The 20,526-nt window shown below is 39.8% G+C and overlaps 2 protein-coding genes across 3 annotated transcripts; one reads left to right on the forward strand and one right to left on the reverse strand.

Annotated features, from left to right (window-relative positions):
• Nucleotides 1-4,539: 4,539 nt before the first annotated feature.
• Nucleotides 4,540-8,089, reverse strand: selenop (selenoprotein P). Its single transcript, XM_085425836.1, has 5 exons — nucleotides 7,942-8,089; nucleotides 7,144-7,373; nucleotides 6,689-6,901; nucleotides 6,444-6,561; nucleotides 4,540-6,329 (listed from the first exon to the last, which is right to left on the reverse strand). The coding sequence occupies exons 2-5, from the start codon at nucleotides 7,344-7,346 to the stop codon at nucleotides 5,622-5,624; spliced, it is 1,242 nt and encodes a 413-aa protein (XP_085281962.1). The 5' UTR covers nucleotides 7,347-7,373; nucleotides 7,942-8,089; the 3' UTR covers nucleotides 4,540-5,621.
• A 5,893-nt stretch (nucleotides 8,090-13,982) lies between these two features.
• Nucleotides 13,983-20,054, forward strand: zbtb35 (zinc finger and BTB domain containing 35). Of its 2 annotated transcripts, none has more exons than XM_085425838.1 (9): nucleotides 13,983-14,108; nucleotides 16,345-16,498; nucleotides 16,588-16,689; nucleotides 17,565-17,709; nucleotides 17,804-17,912; nucleotides 17,998-18,189; nucleotides 18,304-18,682; nucleotides 18,834-18,964; nucleotides 19,178-20,054. In XM_085425838.1, the coding sequence occupies exons 2-9, from the start codon at nucleotides 16,363-16,365 to the stop codon at nucleotides 19,700-19,702; spliced, it is 1,719 nt and encodes a 572-aa protein (XP_085281964.1). In that variant the 5' UTR covers nucleotides 13,983-14,108; nucleotides 16,345-16,362; the 3' UTR covers nucleotides 19,703-20,054. The 2 variants fall into 2 exon arrangements, with proteins under 2 accessions (XP_085281964.1, XP_085281963.1); XM_085425837.1 differs by lacking the exon at nucleotides 13,983-14,108 and adding an exon at nucleotides 14,211-14,341.
• Nucleotides 20,055-20,526: the final 472 nt, after the last annotated feature.

Genomic DNA, 20,526 nt, shown 5'->3' on the forward strand with positions numbered 1-20,526 from the left:
TGAAATCAATCTGAATCTGAACAGCCTCCATTTGGCAGCCTCCAAATGAGCTTTTCTCACCATAACACAAATGTATTCTACAGAGCAAAGGAAGCACATCCAGCATAGAAATACATCGTTAATACAGATAAGTGGATAGATGAGTCAGATAATATATGCCTTTTAATCCGACATTCTCATAGCAATGCAAGAGCCATAAAATGATTTTTTTTAATGGGAATCTGATAAATATGTGCCACTTCTCTCTATCTCGCCTTTATATCTCAGCATTATGTCGTTGCAGCCTGGCGCTAATGATCCCAGCGAGTCCTTGCTGTTGCAGAAAAGTCTTAATATATTGACTGTTGCTGTAAAATTACAAGCATTTATATTTTGCGTCATTAGTAGTAGCCACAATATATTGCTGCTCAGTGCATGTATATTTCCCGCATTGAGCCTTACTGTGGTGTCAGTCGAGAGAGCGCAACGATCATTATAACATGTACGTAAGTGTTTTGCAGGCGACGTCCGTAATCAGTAGCATTGTAACGTGACCGTTTCGCCCCGAGAATCTTTCACAGTGTTTACACTCATCCAAAGACCCCCAGAAGGCTCTCTGACTTTATGAAGGAAGATCAGATCATGGGAAAAGCACTGTTTTGATCCTGTATCAGTTGTACCATGGTGATTTTTAAAAGTGTACAAACTGAAATGTGGAAAAAGGAAAAAAAGGAAGAAAAAAAAAGTTTAATCTGTTAAAGTGTTTTTTAAAGGTTACAGTACGATAGAAATATTTGGGAGGTGCTTCTTTTCTTCAAGCTGTGCAAATGTTTACTACATTTCAAATGTTATTTCAAGCTTATAAATGTTACAGACACTTTAGAAGAAGCACTTTGTACACGTACAATATATATCTGATGTAGACATATTTTGTATCAAGTGAGTGAAAAAAAACAGCGCTATAAACTAGTATTATATATTTTCTAGTCAGCAGAGTAATCAGAAAGTGAGGAACAGTATCAGTGTCGATAAGCTTCAGTTTTGTTTAAAGAACGTATTTTACACAGATTGCTTTTAACAGATTACTAGAAAGATGTATTGTAATGGAGTATTTAATATTTGCTAGAAGATTTATAGATAGATAAATGCAGATTTTTAATGAAGTCATATCAAAAAAGAGGCAGAGTGAATAGGTATATTGTAACTCTGTGCTCGGACTTTCCTCCCGCTATGTGATTTCAGCATTTCATTATTTGAAAGTGCATTTTTTCACTGGGGTAAAATATTTTATAATGATGCCTTTTAGCCCCCAGCCTGTCAGTCCAAGTGTGGCTTTTGTCGTTCTACAGTGTCTGGAAGTAGTTTTGCTGGAATCTGTGCTGGTTGTTGCTCGTTATCAAGCAAAGAGCACCGAGCCACACATTTTTCAGCTTGTTGAGGAAACACTTTCATTCTTGACTTGAGTACAGCGGTATACAGCCTGATTTTTAATGACCTTCAGTGGTTTCACTCTCTTTCCTTCCATGTGCTATTTATTTGTCTGCCCCACCACCTTAGCCAAATTAACTGTGAATGGTGCTGCATGAGTAATATTTTCGCTGCCGTGTTGTCATCTTGATTAATAAAGCTGGAAATGTTCTGCATGCCAAAATCAGACCCATCACCATTGTGGTCTCAAGTATGACGTTTCGGTTTGCATTGGCTTGTTTTCTTCATATTTTGACACAAACCCCTCACACCCACCCCCTCCGTCCTTGGAGCCGCTGTCCTTGTCTGTTGGCTGCTGTTTTACTCGGGGCTAAGAACTTGTTTGTGATGTTTATTTGATATTGTTCTCTTGCCAATTGAGCCTTTCTGATGTTGTATATGTGATCAATAAGCTCTCGACAAGTTACAAAATAAATATACAGCATCTTGGTCATTATTTTTGTCATGTTGTCTTCAAGAATGAAAAAATAAAAATGTTTTCAAAGGCAAATCTAACTGCTAATGCTGTTTACGAAGCGCCTTTCTAAGCTGCATTTAACTCCATCTCCAATTTGTACGCTGTGTGTTGGACCAGTTATTTTATTTTCAACTAATCTAGCGTTTTAAATGCAAACGTAAACTAGACAAATTAGATTTCCCCGAGTTATCGAGATCATGTTACTTATTATAGATAATTTACAACAGTGTTTATGACTAATTCCGTTTCAAGATGCAGCTCAACAAGCTATTCACAAGACCTCCCAAAACCACTGCCAGCTGTGTCATTAAAAGTATAATAGCATTGAAAGTGCATACTGCACAGTAAAGGTCAGCTCAGATCAGCACTGAGTGACAGAAGAAGGCTGTTAATGAAGAAAATTTGCTGCCCAATGTGGTCTTAGAGTTTAAATGCAAACAGATTTCCGTGTGTGTGTCTGACAGAGATGAACACTGGAATTGCATCCGTGTATGTGTGGCAGTTGGAGTGGGAAGAATGTGAGCTTGTTTGTGAGAAACACAGAGGAACTTTGTGCGAATGAGTTCACAAGCGTGTGAGTCTCTGTCGCTGCCGGTATAAATGGAGAGAAAACGGCTGCAGGAAACGTTGTGCATCCGTGCATCGAGGGGAAAGCATATCGGACAATTAAGACAGGCTGTGTACTGCCCAGCTCTGTGTGGGGCTGATTGAATCAGAGAGACAGCCACTCACAGCTCTTTGTCTCAGGACATTGCAGGTAATTACCCATAAGTCACTGTTCCTCTGTATTGGATCTTCAGCCCAATTACGCCCACACAAGCAGTCCACCTCAGCTTCATTTATTACCTCCGGTTGCTTGTTGACCTTTTCAGACACACAGTCCAACAGGCAATTCAGCTATAACACTGAACAGAAGCTGGTGTGCTTTAAGTCTTTAAAATAATTTCACAGATTTTGGAGCTGGACACTGGCATCATTACACCAATGTTAGTATAGAAAGATGAGCTTAAGGTGCCCCTCTTCTAGATGACACTTCTGTTAATGTTTGTTGCATCTAAAGCTATTTCAATAACAAGCAAACAGTCATACAATGCCAAACCAACAAGAACTCATCAGTGCAATCACTTTAAACCAGAAATGTAAGCGTGTCATCAGCATGTGCAAGCAAAGTGTTTTCCTTTAGCCAAATAAATAATTGCATAACATAAACTGGAAGTGCGATGTGTGCTTTGCTTCTGCATATTTGTTGATATGTTGCAGGAAACTAGAAACAGACACTTTGATCCTTGAAAATGTGAGAGTAACCCAACAACCTAAGAAGTCCCTTTATTTCATTGTATGAAATGTATGAAATATGCTAATTTGGGAGGATTTGTCAGTGAATTTGTCAATTAAAGGCTCTATCAAATCTGTATGAATGGAAGGGCTTCAACAGTATACACATCAGCTCAATGGCTCAATGGTGGTGTAGTGGTGGTTTATTGTCTAGATCTTTATCGCCACCTGCTGATACATATTTGGGAAAACAGTGAAAACACTTTTTACAGAAATCATCTCCAGATCATCTAAAGGGAAAAAGTATCTACTCACAAATTTTCTGAGTTGCTGAAACATTAAATCCCACTCTCTAAATCAGGAACTCCTCAGTGTCCTGAGCCAGTTTATCAACTTTATGACAGTTTTCATCTAGTCGGAGACTATTTGTGTGTGTGTGTGTGTGTGTGTGTGTGTGTGTGTGTGTGTAGTGGTAACCACAGGTAACAGGGGATAAACGGATAAACATGACTGCATCAGAAATATCATTACTACATTATTACATAACAAGAAACTTTAATAGAGTATGTTCATACTAGCGCTTTGGGTGCCTTGAAAAGCGCTATATAAATCCAATCCATTATTATTATTATTATTACTTGTTTGTGGAATGATAACATTTAAGAATTTCCCAATCATTTCAACAGTGAATTTTAACTGTTTTAAGCTAATAGGCTAATGTGTTTAATAGTATTATTTACCTATATTTTCTTATAAAGCGATGTTTATTTGTATCATAATTTCCATAATAAAATTACTTTTACTAGGTAATGTTTTATGTGACATCTAGTATCTTCACTTTTCCATTTTCCCTTGAGCTTTGTAAAGGTGGGTACCCTCTGGATGGGCCTCCTGTCCATTACAGGATTAACACAGACAACCATACAATCATAAAAATACTCTCACATTTAAACCTACCTGGCAGCACCACTCATATTTGAGCTGAGAGAGGAAGGCAGTGAGAATATTTCCATTTCCTATGGAAATGAGGAAAGCCAGATATCACACCATTTTAGCAGACTTCCTTTTTTATTCATGTTTCAGTAAGTAGTCCATTACTTACAATTATTCTTCTAGTGAGAGAATAGTTTCCTTATGTTGTAAATTGCCCACATGAAGGTGTAAGGAAGATCAATGTTTTTTTTGTTTTTTTTTTAATGTATGAGGACTGTTTTGATGTAAACAGTATCAGCTGTGACTACTGAATTAAATGGGACAGGATACTATATTGCAGCTAATATGATCCCCCTCATTCACATGTAATATATACACTGAAAGAAAAAAAGAAGATACTCGAAAACTAGAAGAGTAATTGAGCCATCTTTATTCAACTCTCATTTTTCACCTTGCATACAATTCCAATACAGTTCTATGTCCGATCTTCAGGTTTTCAGGGTGACTGATGTCTTCCCACTGAAACCATCACTAAGAACAGAGCGTATTCAAACAGTCATTCATTGCTTTACTCTCGTTTTTCCTTGCTGTCTTCCTGAACTTCAAAAAAAAGAAAAAAGCCTTGTAGCAATGTGTGAACTTTGAAGGCTAAATACCAAATTTGGTAAAAAGAAAAGTGAAAGAATAAATTGTACTGTTAGTACTCAAAATTTGAAGATTTTCTCTTATGGAAAAAGGTCACACCTGAGATATGTTAAAGCTTGTGCACAAAACATGTGTTAGTTACTGCTGTTATATATGTACTTAAGAATGATAATCGATAGAATGCCCCACAAAAAAATGATTGGTCTATAGTTTTTAGATTTATATTTAAATGTCTTTTAGGGGGTTTCCTCAGTAATGGATCAGTGCTATTGGACTTCCCTAATAAAAAAGCAAATACAACCTTAAGACATATTTTTAACTAATTCATAAACTGTGATGCTCTTGTTTACTATTTCCTCTAAATTACTTTTACTTTTATTTGCAGTTTTTTGTGTCATTTCTACTTCTGAACTTTAAAAACTTTGAAGCGTTTATCATGTTTTGAACTACCCTCTCCTTTTTCTCCAGCCTGACATCATACAGACGCCACTAGATCATAGTTTCTGCATCTGGTTTCATAAAGGATGGAAAAAACATAATGGGGGGGGCTAATTTGAAAACATGACAATCACATACACTCCTGAGAAAGGAGGAGGGCAACCCACTGACAGATACATTGAGATAGTTAAAATTGCGATATTCTTTAAATGATATTCAAATTACTTCAATGATAAGCTCACAATAGCTGCTTGACTCTAATTTAACCCATTGCTCTACTGTCAGGAATGCCCACCCTCCTCTCTCAGGGTAATACTTGTTGGTAAAAAGAGCATTTGGCCCCGGTGTTGCTGACTGGTGTTAATATGAAGCTGACATCAGAACCAGCTTACAGCTGCTCTCATCCTCAGCTAACAACACCTGGGGGTCAGGCTCACTGGGCTGGCTGAGGCTCCTGTCAGGCAGCGTGAGGCAAGCGTCACTGTCAGGTTTCCCTAACGTCATTGACTGCATCGCCTATCAGCCCGTGTCACCGTCAGGAGGTGGGTAACGCCTCATCACAGTGTCAGAGACCGACTGGCTGCTCACTCCCTGCCTCGCCAAACAGCCTGCGTCAGTGTCAGCATCAGCTGCTCTTAATTTCATTGTCAGAGCCCGTCAGACCCTGTCAGTTGTACTTTAACTTTCACCTGTTCTTCCTAGATAATCAAGGCCTTTCAATGACTGCATGAGCCTCCTGTGCCACCTGTTGATTGTGCACGTCCTGGGGAATCTGGCCTAAATCAAAATGATGCTGGGTCTGAGGCATGTCACCTTCATGGAAATGCCCATGTGGTCTAACACCGTGCTGTGTCTGGTCGGCACCATTGTGATTTCTATGATGATGGCCATTGTTGTGATCACTGCCATGGCCAAAGCCACGAGGATGAACATCGTGATTATCCCCATGGTGGCCGTGACCGTGACCATTCTGATGACCATGACCATTCTGATGACCGTGACCATTCTGATGACCATGACCATGGTGATGACCATGTCTGGTGTCGTCCTGTTCAGCTGGGACATCAGGCTGGACCTCTGCATTATCTTTGCACTCCTCTGGGATCTCAGCACTCTGAAATTACAAGCAGAGATTCAGTTTAAGATCTTGCCTCTGATTAAACAATTATAATATGATGATCATATTACCTCACTTAAAAAACAACTCTCTGTTAGATTTGATCTATACCTCATGTGTGCAGTCGCCACATAGGCGTTTGCAGTAGGTGTCTTTGATTGCCTGCGCAATATGGCCCTGTCCAATGATGGAGTATGGAAGTGAAATGCGGTGGGTTAGACGGCCACACCTGTTTGCAAAGGGACAGAAAAGCATTTAAGATTAGGCTTGTGGAGGTGAGATATGTTGTCCAAAATTACAATGTTCTATTGGTTTTTCCAGAAAAATGTAACTGAATTTTCCACTTCATGTCAAACCTGTCATAAATGAAAAAGTCATCTTTCTCTCCAGCCAGAGTCTGCCAAACATCAGGCTGTTGCCCGTCCTGCTTGTAGAGTATGATGTTCTTGGAAAGTTTGGCCTCCAGCAAAGGGTGCAGATGTCGTGATTGCTCCCCCTGGTGGTTAACGACCATGTAGACCACATTCTTAAGACCCTGACGTTCCAGCTTCTGCTGCAGGCCATCTAGTCTGCTCAAAAGAAGAGCATTGGGAATCAGTATCAAAGCAATATGTCAAAGTAAAAATGTCTTCTATGAATATGAATAGAAAGATTTCTTTGACAGTTTTAACAAATTTAAAAATCTCCTATAATATCTCAGTTACCAGTCTCTTGTGCTTTGCCACAGGGCTGATCCATTGTCATGACACTTTTTGTGTTATAAATAATGAGAAGTGTGATATACAACCATTGTCATATGACGGGCACATACCTGGAAGCCTGCACCAAGCAGAACAGTCAGCTGGCCTGTAAAAGGGCCACTACCGTCACTCGACCTACTGACCCCTTCATAGGCTCCACGTCTCCTATCCTCCAGTCTGAAGGTGGCTGACAGCGGGGCCCTCCCCCCTCACTCTCTGCCCCACCCCCATGGAGCAGGCAGAGAGTGAGGAGCAGACTGAGGCCTGCCCACATTTCTGTGGCGCCTCCTTACTGCCCCAACTTTAGTTTCAGAGAGGAACAGGGTAGAAAAAACAGAAAGGAACAGAAAGAAATGCATGAAACTCAGCAGAAAAACACAGCCTATTAGTACAAAAGGTCAGAGAAGGTGTTCAATTTTTACATTCCTCATATCATACTAGGAATCTTTCTGGACTTGATATAGGGTATATATCAAAATCTGTGCAATTAGTAAGAGTGAGCAGAGCACTTTTATGAAGTTTTCACTGGTGTTGCAACACAAATTTTAGTCCAGTGATGCAGTAAATACAAAAAGTAATATAAAAATATAACTTAAGAGGATTTGTGACTGAATATTATATTAAAAAATATGTTCTGCAATATATGACAAGCAGAAAAGTTCAAGCAAAATATTTGTTGTAGTTTATGCAGAGAGAACCTGCGCACTCATCAAAAAATTCTATATTGCGAAATACCCCAACGTCTGGTTTCTAATGGGGTTTTTTTTGGTTTTGTTTTTTAACAGTTTACTTATTGCAGCAGTTAAACATTGACTTATAGGTCTTTACTTTATGTAAGTTAACAGAATATAATAAATGTTGTTACTTACCCTTTGGTTAAAAAGTTTCCTACCCTCTGTTCAGCTCTGCGTGGCTGCAACTCTCTGAACAAAAACAAGCCTCCTCCTCCTCTGTCCCTCCTTATATAGCCTCCCTGTTGTTTTTCTATCAGGAAGGAGGACAAAGTTCAGTCACAGCAGTATGCTGATCATCAAGTTAAAAAGTCACAGTGCATGAAATCCGCTTGCTGACAGGACACAGATGTTTATAATGGCACATGTACAGTTTCCAAAGGGTAGTTTGTCCTTAAAGGGACCTTAAGGAATGTGTGAGGACAAAAAAGTTTTGCCTATCTTATGTAAGTGCTGGAGATAGTGTGTGCATTTGACTTGTAAATCAAAGCTGTTGATTTGTTAATATGTAACATATCATATATAGGTATATCATGAAGCCAAAATATGGAAGAAGATTGTGCAATTCTCTTTCTTACTTTCTGCAGAACACACAGGGCGGGACTCTGGTGGGTGTCCAGCATGCTTCTGAAAAGTCACAGAAAAACATGTAGGGAAGGCCCATGCATATATGCATATCTGGCACAACTGAGGAATGCTGCAGCTTAATGCATAAGCATGATAAGATAAACAAAGCTTCATGAGTAATGAATAGTACAGAAATTTAGAGATCAAGTAAATAATACTCAAGTTCTTATATGCTTCCACTGAAAGAGGAATTTAAATCACTCAAACAACAAAGGGGAAAATGCTAAAGTGCAGAGAACCAGTAAGGCTAAGAACAGCAAAAGAGTCTAATGAAAAAAAATACTTTGAAAGTACATTCGGTAACCTTGTTAGGGGCCATATTGAAGTAAGCAAGCAATCCAAAGTTTGATTATATAAAAGCTGTAAACGGACTCAAAGTACAAACACTCTTAGAGTGTTATCTTTCTGCAGATGTGGGCCATGTAATTGAGAAAGCGCAAAGTCCAGTTTGGTTTTAACCAGGTAAGCAAATATCGGTGAGTTTGGGGTTCATCAAGGAATTAAAAAGCCTTAGCAGACATGGTGATGTAATTATAAGGTGATATCTGGAACTGACTGTGTTTTTGCACTGTTCCAACGCCCTTCATGTCTCTACAAGTTCATCCTTCCATATTCCCATATTGATATATTTGATACAAAACAGATGACAGATGGAGCAGCAAATTTCCTGCTGATTCAAAGAGTCTGTGCCAGGAACACAACGGCCAAATACTGTAGCAATATCTGTTGTAGTTTTACCTCGGGGGATGACAGAGGATTATGCTAATGATAAGAAGTAAGGAAAAACACCAGCAGTTATGCACACTGCAGCACGTAAGTAAAAGCACAAGTGATACTGTAGAGTTAATAGGAGGTTATGCTGTTGCAGTCCACACATGGAGTGCATAGAGTGAATGTGGTTACTAATGTCTATGAATTTAATTCAATTTAGCCTCATATATATATAGTGCTAATTCACAACAACAATTGGTTTAAAGTGCTTTATATTGTATGGTAAAGACCCTATATTAGTACAAAGAAAACCCAGTTGATCCAATGATTTAGGTGTACTGTTGTCTACAATTAAGAAATGCCTGCTATATTTATTACTGTAGCTGCATTTCTCTATGAGTGTTGTGGGATTATAATATTATCTTATGCCATGTTATGCCCCTAATTAAAGATTGTGAAATTATTTTGTAGTTTTAGTTTGTATTATTCTCCTGAATTAGAAGAAGGTGATAACTATTACAGTTATTAAACTGATTTGTATTACATTAGACTGCTGATTCAGTGTGAATGAATGATATTGTTTATGATGCATTATACTGCTGAGTTATAAGAAATACTGTTTTCAGATAGTCAGGACTTTGCTTTTTCTGACAGTAGAGGAGACAGAGCACATTCCACGGGAGCTTCACCCCCACCGTTGTTGAAGGCAGACAAAATAGGGAGCCAAGGCCATAAGTTAGGCTCGCTAGGAGTTAGAAAGAATGTGAATGTTTAAGTTTTTACAACTAGGTGGGGGCCAGTTTGAGTAACCCTCCACCTAGTTTGAGATTTGCTGTGTCCCTCTTCATGCATGTCTCCCCATCCGGATGGTTCATGCTCAAAAGTGTTGTATTGTATGTAATAAAGTAATTGTTGATTGGGCATTTATACACCGAGTATTGTCCTTCCTTCAGCCCAAAGATCGAAAGAATTGGGAGGATTTAACAGTGTATTATGCATATACGGTTGTAATTAATAATATCTTATTTTGTTCGTTGCCTGGTCAAGCAAAGTTGGTTGCCTGTCCAGTTCAATATGGTCTGGTGCCAAACCTGTCCCAGCAGCTTAAACCTATTGCAGCATAATGGATTGTAAACAGTCACCTCACCCAGCCCTCCCTGGGAGTTGGTTCCACAGGAGAAGGGCCTGATAACTGAAGGCTTTGCCTCCCATTCTACTTTTAGAAATCTAGGAACCAAAAGTATGCATGCAGTCTGACAGTGAAGTGCTTTATTTGAATTTTTAAGATAAGCTGGAGGCATTTAGTATATGAAAATATTTTAAATTCAATTTTGAATTTAACGGGCAGCTAGTGAAGAGAAGCTAAAAAGGAAGAAGTGTGATTTTGATTTCTAGTCCCTGTCGAGCATTAGATTTTTATGGCTGAGCAGCGTTATCTCAGCCTGTCTGAAATTATGTAGGATATGTGTTATTTGACTTTATGAATAAACAAAGCTGGGTATCATCTGCATAGCAATAGAAATGTCTTTGGTTTTTTATAAAATTGCCTATAAGGCAACCATGTTTAATGTAAAAAGCACTTGATTCAGAAAAGAACCCTGGGGGACTCCATGACAAACTTTGCTGTGTGAAGTCCCCCTATTTACATGAACACATTGGAGTCTATCAGATAGATTTGATTCTCAATTTTCCCCAGTGCAGCACATTTCTTTTAATGCCAGTGATGTGTTCTGATTTCTGCAGTAAATGATCAACAGTATCAGATGCTACACTGAGGTCTGGCAGTTCAAGTACAGAGATGAGTCCACAGTTAGAGGCCATAAGAAGATCACTGATAACCTTCATTGGTACTGTTTCTGTTCTATGATGGATTCTGATTCCTGACTAAAGGTCTTTAAAAGAATATCACCTGATCGGTGCATTGAGGTGGTGTCGTAATTTCATTGTAGCAATCAGCTGACAAAATAGAACATGATGTGACTGACCTGCCAAGTTATTGATTTATAGAGCCTGGGGCTGTGGTATATACTGTAACCTATTTTAATGCCACACTGATCAAATTACAATAATGCATAACATTTTCAACAGAGCCTACTAACAACTATTCACCAAACTAGTGTATATGAAAGAGCTAAGTGTCGTGGTCAGTCTTGGACACAGGTTGTATTGTTGATATTTTTCCTGGATGCGATTTATATATTCCAGAGGTCTATGTGTGCCTAGGTTAAGTAGCATTTAATGAATTCCCTTTTGTGTTTCATTCTGTTCTAGAATCCTCACTGTGTTTTGTCTTTCAGTGTCTCCTGTGTCATGTTAATTTAGTGTTCTCATTCAGTTATGGTGATCTTCCTGTTTTATTCTGATGTTTTATTCTGATGACCCCTCCACGAAATGCTATCTTATCGTGGTGGAGGTGTCTTGCCAAATTATGTATCCCCGAAAGATTTGTTTCCCCTGCGTCGGGAGCATGCACTGGCCTTTTGAAATCACGGACAAACAGTATCCCACATTCATGATTTTTAGTTCATAAACACTTCTAATAATGACTAACTACTCCAGAAATTTGAGAGATATTAGCTCTTTATACAGTAAAGTTACAGTGGGATACAAATAATATCAGGGTGATCCTGACACAATTTGTTCCCCTTGTCCAAAGACTTATTGCTTCTGAAATTTTGGAGGTTTTAGCTCAGTACAGTTCTGTATAGTCACTGAAGGATACAAATAATGATCAGTCAAAATGTTATTGGTTTATTGAAATAATCCCGTCCGATGTTGTGCCAAGGTCCCGATGCAGGGGAAACAATTTCTGTCGGAGATACATAATTTGGCACGACTAGATAAAGTTGGGCTCACCTCAACGCATGGCTTGAGCTCTGGAACCAGTGTCCTGGAGAGGGGCTGGACTCTGTCTCAGTCTGGAGTTGCCCGTGGTGAGAGGTGGCGTGCTGGGGTGGGTATCCTAGTATCCCATCGACTTGCTGCCTGTACGTAGGACAAGAGGGTTCGTTCCCCGCACCTTTGGGTGGGGAACTGTCGAGGTAACTAAGGCAGTTAAATAATTCCTTGGTTATGCACCCCTGGGGTGGATGAGAGGTTTGCCCTGAGTTACTGAAGGCTCTGGATGTTGTAGGGCTGTCTTATCAACACACCTCTGTAATGTTGCGTGGAGATCAGGGGTGGTACCTCTGGATTGTGGTGGTTCCCATCTTTAAGAAGGGGGACAGCAGGTGTGTTCAACTATTGAGGGATCACACTCCTCCTCAGCCTCCCTGATAAAGTCTATGCCAGGGCGCTGGAAAGAGAGTCCGTTCGTTACTTGAACCCAGGATAGGACATCCCAGGGCATCATGGTTTAATTTAACTTCCTTCTGAGTACTTTGATAGTGGAGTCATCTGTGTCCTCACCTGTTACATCTCCCTTCAATATCTTGTGTATACTGTCTCAGTATTCTTTTGTCTTTTGTTGTCTCCTGTGTTCTGCTATCCTGCGAATGTTTTGGACTTGTTGTCTTCCTGTGAGGTTCAGAATTAAAGATGGATTTTGAGTGTATTTAATGCTGATATCCCCTCGGCGCCAGCTGTGGGCTCAAGGCTGGAGCCGAACAAAAACTCCCTGATTACAACTGTGTTGAGTCTGTTCCTTCCCACTCCATGCAAGGCCACCTGGGTTGGCTGGTAGATTGTTTACTTAGCCTGGTAGGGCGAAGGACACTGTCTCAGCTGAATTATGGACACGCACACACATACACTTACACTGATAAGCACTCACACATCCCCCTTCCCCTTCCAATGCCTTCGATGCTTGTTGCCTCCTGGGAACACCAGGCGGGTCTGGGCCCACGTTGGAGAGACGGTGCAGTGGCAGGATGGTTGCTGTGTTGCCTGGGATTACTCCTTATCCCCTACCCAACCCTGTTGCTGGTCATGTGCTCTATAATGTTGTACTGTAGACATTTATGTGCTTTCTGTGCAGAGGAGTTTTTTGTTTCCTGTTCTCATGCTGTCCTCCTATAGCCCAGCATGAGTAGAGGTCTCTTTTTTTCCTCTTGTACTTTCCCATTGTAGTGTACATTTCAGTGTTTTTTCTGGAATGCAACCATTCTCTGACTTGTATCCCCGTGTGATGTCTGTGTCGTGTGTGTAAGGTCGGGGGGCGGGTTCATTCCACTGCAGGGCAACCTGCCACTGCATGTGGCGAATAAAATTTGAACTTGAACTTGAACTATTTCTCATCTCATGAGTCCTGCATTTGTGTCCACAAACTGCCAGTTACACTGCCAACATGTGACATGTGGTGTGAGACTACCAAGTTAAAAGTGTAGTAAGTTTTATTTTAGAGCAAAGTTGTCCTGGTGCACCCATCTCCTCAATTTAACAGAGCTTCCGAGTTTCAGCTGGAATTTCTTAAGATAATTAACTCAACTCGTGTTAATCATCAAGCGCACTAATCCCCCTTATGCAGTAGGATGAACTTAACCGAACTTTGATCTTCCAGGCCACTATCCGGTGAAAGTTTCCATTTGGCCATTTTTTTGTTTTCATACTTTTATTTTAATTTGTCATACACAAGAAAAAATTGGTTCAAGTTAATACATGCGTTTAATAAAAAGTAAATGATGAAAGTGAGAGTTCAGTTGAATTAAGTTTTTTTTCCCCAAAATGTAGAATGTGGATATGTTGAATAAATTAAAATAAAGGAACTTCAGTGACAAGAGAATAAAGTTTTTAAATTTTTGTTTGTTTGGTAGTCGTTATTTCCCCCAGCCAGGTAAGTGTTTGTCTTTTTCTATTGTCACCAAGCAACGCTCCCCGGCGTCCTTGACTTCGCAAGGGTTTCTGGGAATCCGAGGCCTGAAGCTTGAACGACCGCCCTTTTTGGAGCAACGAGAGTAGGACATCGGTACATGCGTCGAAGGAAATATTATCGCTAAATAACTTTCTAAAGCAGCATAACCAAACTTCAGGTATGTATGCCGATGGCTTGCAATGTGTATTTCGACCCTCTATGGTTACAATTAGAATATCTGTCAGGGAAAAGTGTTTTTTAATGCGCGGTTTGATGACGTAATGTTGATTGTCAAACGCGAAATGGCGAGCGTGCTAAGAGGCCCGTTACCTGCAACACTGTGGAGCTGTACCATGTTTATTTCCGTCATGTTACAGTACCAAAAGGGTTGTGGCGATGTGTCTATTCATGGTAAGCGGGGTTGCGGTAAGACGCGTCCGTCGAGTGTGTGAAATGGCTTATTCTGTGTCTCGGTTTGGGGGGAGGGTTATGTGTTGGCTAGTTAAGCTAACACGGAGCTCAGCTAACATGTGCCAAAAAAGGATTTGAAGCACACCAAACCTTTCAGTGGTATTATTTAATATCCGGTAGTAATTAAATGTTTACGATTTATCGTTCAGGTCTCCCTTCTTTTAAGACACCGCCCTGTAATTCTAAACATGCTCCCTTAATGGGAAAACTTTTGACGTTTACATTATGTTGTACCACATTAATAAGGACGTATCAAATTGTGTAAATCGCTGACTACAAATCAAAGAAACAAAAATTAGTTTAACTTGAGAAAGTGGGAAATATCACGTAGTGCCATTACTGTACAGCGTTACAAAGGGCAGCAACTTTCTTCCTGTCAACGAAGCTTTTAATAACACTGTTGTTTACTGGATTAATCAACTAATCATTTCCTGCTGTTAAATGCTCTGCTAGGCCATAACTACGCGTGCCTTCAGTTCCTGCTCGTCTCTTTGTGAGTCTCTCTTTTCGGAATTGTCAGTATCTAAAAAGCATGAACTGTTGAGCTGAGTCCGGAGAAGTTTCACTGTGGTTGCAGGAATGACGCCACCCACATTTGGTTGAATATGAACAGGGTGTAGAGCCCTGTACACTTTAGAATTCATCCTGCTGCTCTGCGTGATCAATAATCACCAGTGAAGATGTGGTCTGTTACAGCTTATGAGCTGTTTGCCTGTTTTTGACTTTGCCTGGACTAGTCTTAAAGACAAATTGTTGTAAACCCAGTTTTTGCTTTTATGAAGGCTCTTGATTGTAGACAATAGTACACCTCAAACCTCAAGTGCTGATTCTATTAGATGTTGGGAAGGTTTTTTTTCCCCCTAGAGCAGGAAATTGTAGTCCTCTTCTTTTGTGGGTGCTTTTTGGGTGTTTTTGTAGCTGAGCTAGCTCTTTTCAAGAATTTTGCAGATTGTTGGCCAATTCTAAAATTTCTTCTACCTCTCTAATAGGTTTGTTTTGAATTTTCAGCCTAATCAGCACCTTCCCTCATATAAGTATTTTTGTGGACCTCATCTTGAGTGTTCCAGTGAAAAGCTACTAAGTTGATTCCAAATCTTTTGTGTGCGTAATTTGTTATGGAAGCACAAGGCATCATGCCTCACCTGGCCATGAAACTGCTTCTCAGTTGTGTGGTTACTTTTGAGCCCACGAACATGGCAAACTATATTTTAAACAAACTTGTTTTAAAGCCTAAATGACCTTCTAAACAGTTAATGCACTTTAATCTATACTTGAATGTTTCATTTAAAATATTATTTGGTTGTGTGCAGAGGCAAAATTGAATCGTTGTCCAAATACTTCTGGACCTGACTGAATGTCTGTTTTGAGAGCAGTGTAAACAGTTGAGCTGGAGCACACCCTGCTGGACAAACTGTGTATTGACACAATTTCTAAAATTTCTAAAATAAGCCAAACATCTTCATGTATCTTCATATGTATTGTTTTCTGCCAAAAAAACAAAACTAAAAAACGCACTAAAACATTTTCATATTGACACATCAGATGAGATGATTGGCGAATATCAGTCAGTAACAATCTGAACAAACTGGTGAACTTCCTGCTTTACTACAAAAGTCCTTTCCTTTTTTTTTTTTTTTTGCTTTGGATTTAGTGTCAGCTGCAGTGGTCCCAAAATATTTTCTTTGTCTTGTAATGCATAAACAATGAGCAGTCGTTTCTATGTAATAGTAGGGAAACACAGCTGTTACTAATAACATTAAGTAACTTAAAAGAACCTTCATTAAATGCCAGTATGTAATTAATAATATTTAAATAAGGCTGCGAGAAAGATTTGTGTGGTAAAATTGTAACAACGAGCAAGGTTGATCATGTTGTGTATATATATATATATATATATATATATATATATATATATATATATATATCTTCCTCTCTTCCTACAGAAGACAGATCAGACAATAATGGCAGCGGAGGTGGAGGTGGAAGTGGAGGCCACTGTGGGCAGCGAGTACCCAGCACATTACAAAGTCATGATGGACAAACTTAACGAACAGCGACAGCTGGATCAGTTTACAGATATTACCTTGATAGTGGATGGTAAACAGGCATTTGGTGTAAGTAATCTTTATAAGTTTAACGTTAAATTCTGAGGCAACACTAATTTCCATTTTTCATGTCTTTTCCAGGACACCAGTTCAGAGCCCATAAAGCAGTGTTGGCAGCATGCAGTCAATTTTTCCACAAGTTTTTTCAGGATTATACCCAAGAGCCACTGGTGGAGATAGAAGGTATGTAGTGTGTTAGTTATACTTGCGGGACTACATTGTGTCATAACAGGAAGAATATGTCCAGAGAGACTGTTCCACCTATAGATGAATTTCGCTGTCACTATTAATACAGTAGTTTAGAGTAAATGTGGTTTTACAAAACCGAATGATTTTAACTCAACTTTTACTAAAGCTTTTTTCCCTCCTTCCCTTCCTTAATCCAAATAAGTACTCTTGATCATAGCTTGAGCCATAGTGGATTATGAGAAAAATGAGAAGATTGCTGTTTGAGAACTTAACAAATTGTATAATAGTATTGAGCTTGATGTCAGATTTATGTTTTAGTTTGTTTGTTTTTAATTCATGACTTAGATGCCTTCTGAGAGGACACATTACAGTTTATTGCAGTTTATGGTTTAGCTCTCTGGTGGGCAAACTTTATAGTGGAAACACTTGGAAACATTATTTAAGAACTCCTTTGCATACTGGCTATAATATATCCTTAATATAGATTATACTGGTTAGTGTTTGACAGCTGATTTATCAGTCAGTCTTATTGCTTGCTTTAACTTTGCTTGCTTGATTTACAGTTTTCAGTTTGTTTGTTTTTTAATAGTTTGACCATTACACTCTCACCTCTTGGTAGTAGAGCTATGTAGAATATTTTTCTAAGTGATAGGAACATATGAAAGTACATCCCTGACTATGAAAAATGCAGACATTCAAAAATTAAATTGGTGTCAGAAAGAGATTTTGCATTATATTTAATGTAAGTATTCCAAGTTTGTTGTAAGAATTGCTGTCTTCCAAGCTGGGACTTGCTGCTGATAGACAGATATTTTGTTACACACGATCAGCTTTTACTCACCACTGCTTTTACTGTCATATTTTAACAGGTGTGAGCAACACTGCCTTTCGTCAGCTGATGGAGTTCACATACACAGCCACACTAGCTGTAGCTGGTGAAGAAGAGGCATATGATGTCTGGAAAGCAGCTGAGTATTTACAGATGCAGGAAGCCATCAAAGCGCTCAACAATAAGTGAGAACTCATCACTTTTGGCTTTAGAATTGACCAGATTTCACTTAAAAATAAATAGAATAACATTTGACCTCTTAATGATCCTCTTTTGTAGAATGAATGAAAGCTCTTCATTGACAGCAAGGAGCAAAGGAAAAAAGAGGAAAATTGCTGAGACGTCGAATGTGATTACAGAAACCCTACCCTCAGTGGAAGGGGAGCAGGTCAGCATGCTTGCAGTGCACTTTTATAGTCAGCTTGATGTCCTATATTTAGTTGTTAAGGCTGAATATTTTCCCTGTTCTGCAGGTGCAGATTGAAGTTATAGGTGAAGGGCCCATTGAGGTGGAGGAGTCGGGGCTGGAGGAAGTGGTTGATGCGGCAAAGAATGCTCAAGCTGCATCAGATGATTCTGCTTTGGCTCTTCTTGCTGACATAACTAGCAAATACCAGCAAGGGCAACCAACAATACAGGTGATCAAGAAAGGAGGAATAGAAGAGGTATAAAAGCTGAAATGCACATTTTTTCTGATTTCTACTGTTAAACTGATACGCATGAAATAATTAACTCAGAGGTTTTGTTTTGTTTTTTTTCTTTCTGTGTTTTTTTCTTAGCATGAGGTTGTGTATCATGAGGAAACGGTGACTGCCTCCAAGGTGCTGGAGAATGTCGAGATTGTCGAGGTCCAGATTTCTCAAGCAGACAACATGTTCCGTTGCAACAAGTGTGACCGCAGCTTCAAGCTGTACTACCATCTTAAACAGCACTTGAAAACACACTTGGGCTCGCTGGAGAAGCCCCACGTGTGTAACCACTGTGGTAAAGCTTACACACGAGAGGGTGCCTTGAAGCAGCACATCAGCACATTTCACTTTGATGCCGAGGAACTGTCTCGAAACCAGAAACCCCAAAAGAAAGTGCATGTTTGTGAATACTGCAAGAAGCACTTTGACCACTTCGGACACTTTAAGGAGCACTTGCGAAAGCACACAGGTGAAAATTTCACACTGTTTGAACTCACTTTGTTTATAATGAAAAGTACAAAGGTATGGCAACTAAACATAAGTTATCATAGTTGTCCAGTAGATTTGTTTTTGTGTTTCTGACATTGAGACACATGTCTGTCTTTTGTGCCCATTTTTAGGCGAAAAACCTTACGAGTGTCCAGATTGTCATGAGCGATTTGCACGGAATAGCACACTGAAGTGCCATATGGCAGCCTGTCAGAATGGGGCGGGAGCCAAGAAGGGACGGAAGAAACTCTATGAATGCCAGGTACAGTTTGTCCTCAATCAGGGCCATCAGGTTCTCACTGAAGGGATTCGGAAAGTTGTTCAATGGGGCAGCACTGAAACTCGTGTCAGTTTTCAAAGTAAAAGTCCCGGTACATACTGTTGTATTGTTGTATTGTAATTTGTTGTATCACTTTACTCCCTATATTACTGTGCTATGATCATGACCTCTTCTTTTGCTCTCCACCTTCTTCAGGTCTGCAGTAGTGTGTTCAACAGCTGGGACCAGTTCAAAGACCACCTTGTGAGCCACACCGGAGTCAAGCCCAACCATTGCACCATGTGTGACATGTGGTTCACCCAGCCGAAAGAGCTGAAGGCACACCTCAAAGAGGTCCATTCCATCGAGGATAAGTTAAACGACGAACTGGTCATTACTGACTCTGCTGCAACCGCTGCTCTCACCATAGCAGCACAGAACATAGAGGGAGCCGAAACTGTCCTGTTGGAAGACGGCATTCAGGTTGAACACGTCACAGTGGAGCCTGTAGATGTGATGGAGATGGAAGAGACTGCCACGGTTGTAATGGAGGATGGAGGGGTGGCAGAGATGTGTGAGGAGGACATGGAAAGATTAAAACAGGCTGGAGTGCAGATCCAGGTTGTACACGTGACCACAACTGAAGTTGACGGGCAGCACGTGGTGAACTCTCAGGTGGAAGTACAGATGGAGGGAGAGATGGTGAATGTTGAGGAAGCAGAACATGCAGCGGTTGTATGAGAATGTGAAAAAGAGTCTTTAATGAACTGCTGGACACTCTTAGTCCCTAACAGCTTTATTCTCCTCCAATGGACATTTTATTTTTGGTACACATCTCTGCATGTGAGAAGCCGCATGCCACCTCAGTACGTCCTGATGTCTGTTATGTTGAATGTCAGTTCCCACCGCCTTCACTGCTATGGACAGAGTTACCATTGTCTTGCTGTAGGTGCTGTTTGCCATCGTATGCCATATTCTCGATGTCGGCAGTCCTCCATCAATTCATTTTTGTGTTTTTCTTCAAATGTTTTTTTTTTTTTTTTTTTTTTACTTGGGTCATGTTCTATGATAAATTGACCCAGATGTTGCTGCAGCTCATATGCTGCAGATTTCTCTTGTTGTTAATAATGATGTTTATTTTATTAACTTTTGGTGGTTTGTAGGGGGAAAATCAGCTATGAAATAAAACCGGTTTCAAGAGTGGGCTAGTTCTCCAGCTTTATACTTAGATCTTGAAGATTAAAAAATTAACACTGTTTTAAAAAACAACAACAACGGAAACACAAAATTAAAAAAGCATTTCAATTAGTGCAATTTCAAAGAGTTCAGTAATACACACCAGGTGTATGGTGCATACATGCATATTGCCTTATATACATCCATTAGCAGGTAAACACAGCTGCTCCTTTATCCAATCAGATTTATCCACCAAGACAAACCCAATAAATAAATAAACATTAAAATAAAAGGATAATGGAGTTGCATATCTGCTGGATGTGATTGTGCTAGAAAATTCATGGCTCAAGAGTTGGGAGTTCGCCTTGTAATCAGAAGGTTGCCGGCTC

Source organism: Rhamphochromis longiceps, linkage group LG12 (assembly GCF_057381845.1).
Source record: "Rhamphochromis longiceps isolate RC_006_pf linkage group LG12, R_longiceps_female_GT1.1, whole genome shotgun sequence".
NCBI classification, from domain to species: domain Eukaryota; kingdom Metazoa; phylum Chordata; class Actinopteri; order Cichliformes; family Cichlidae; genus Rhamphochromis; species Rhamphochromis longiceps.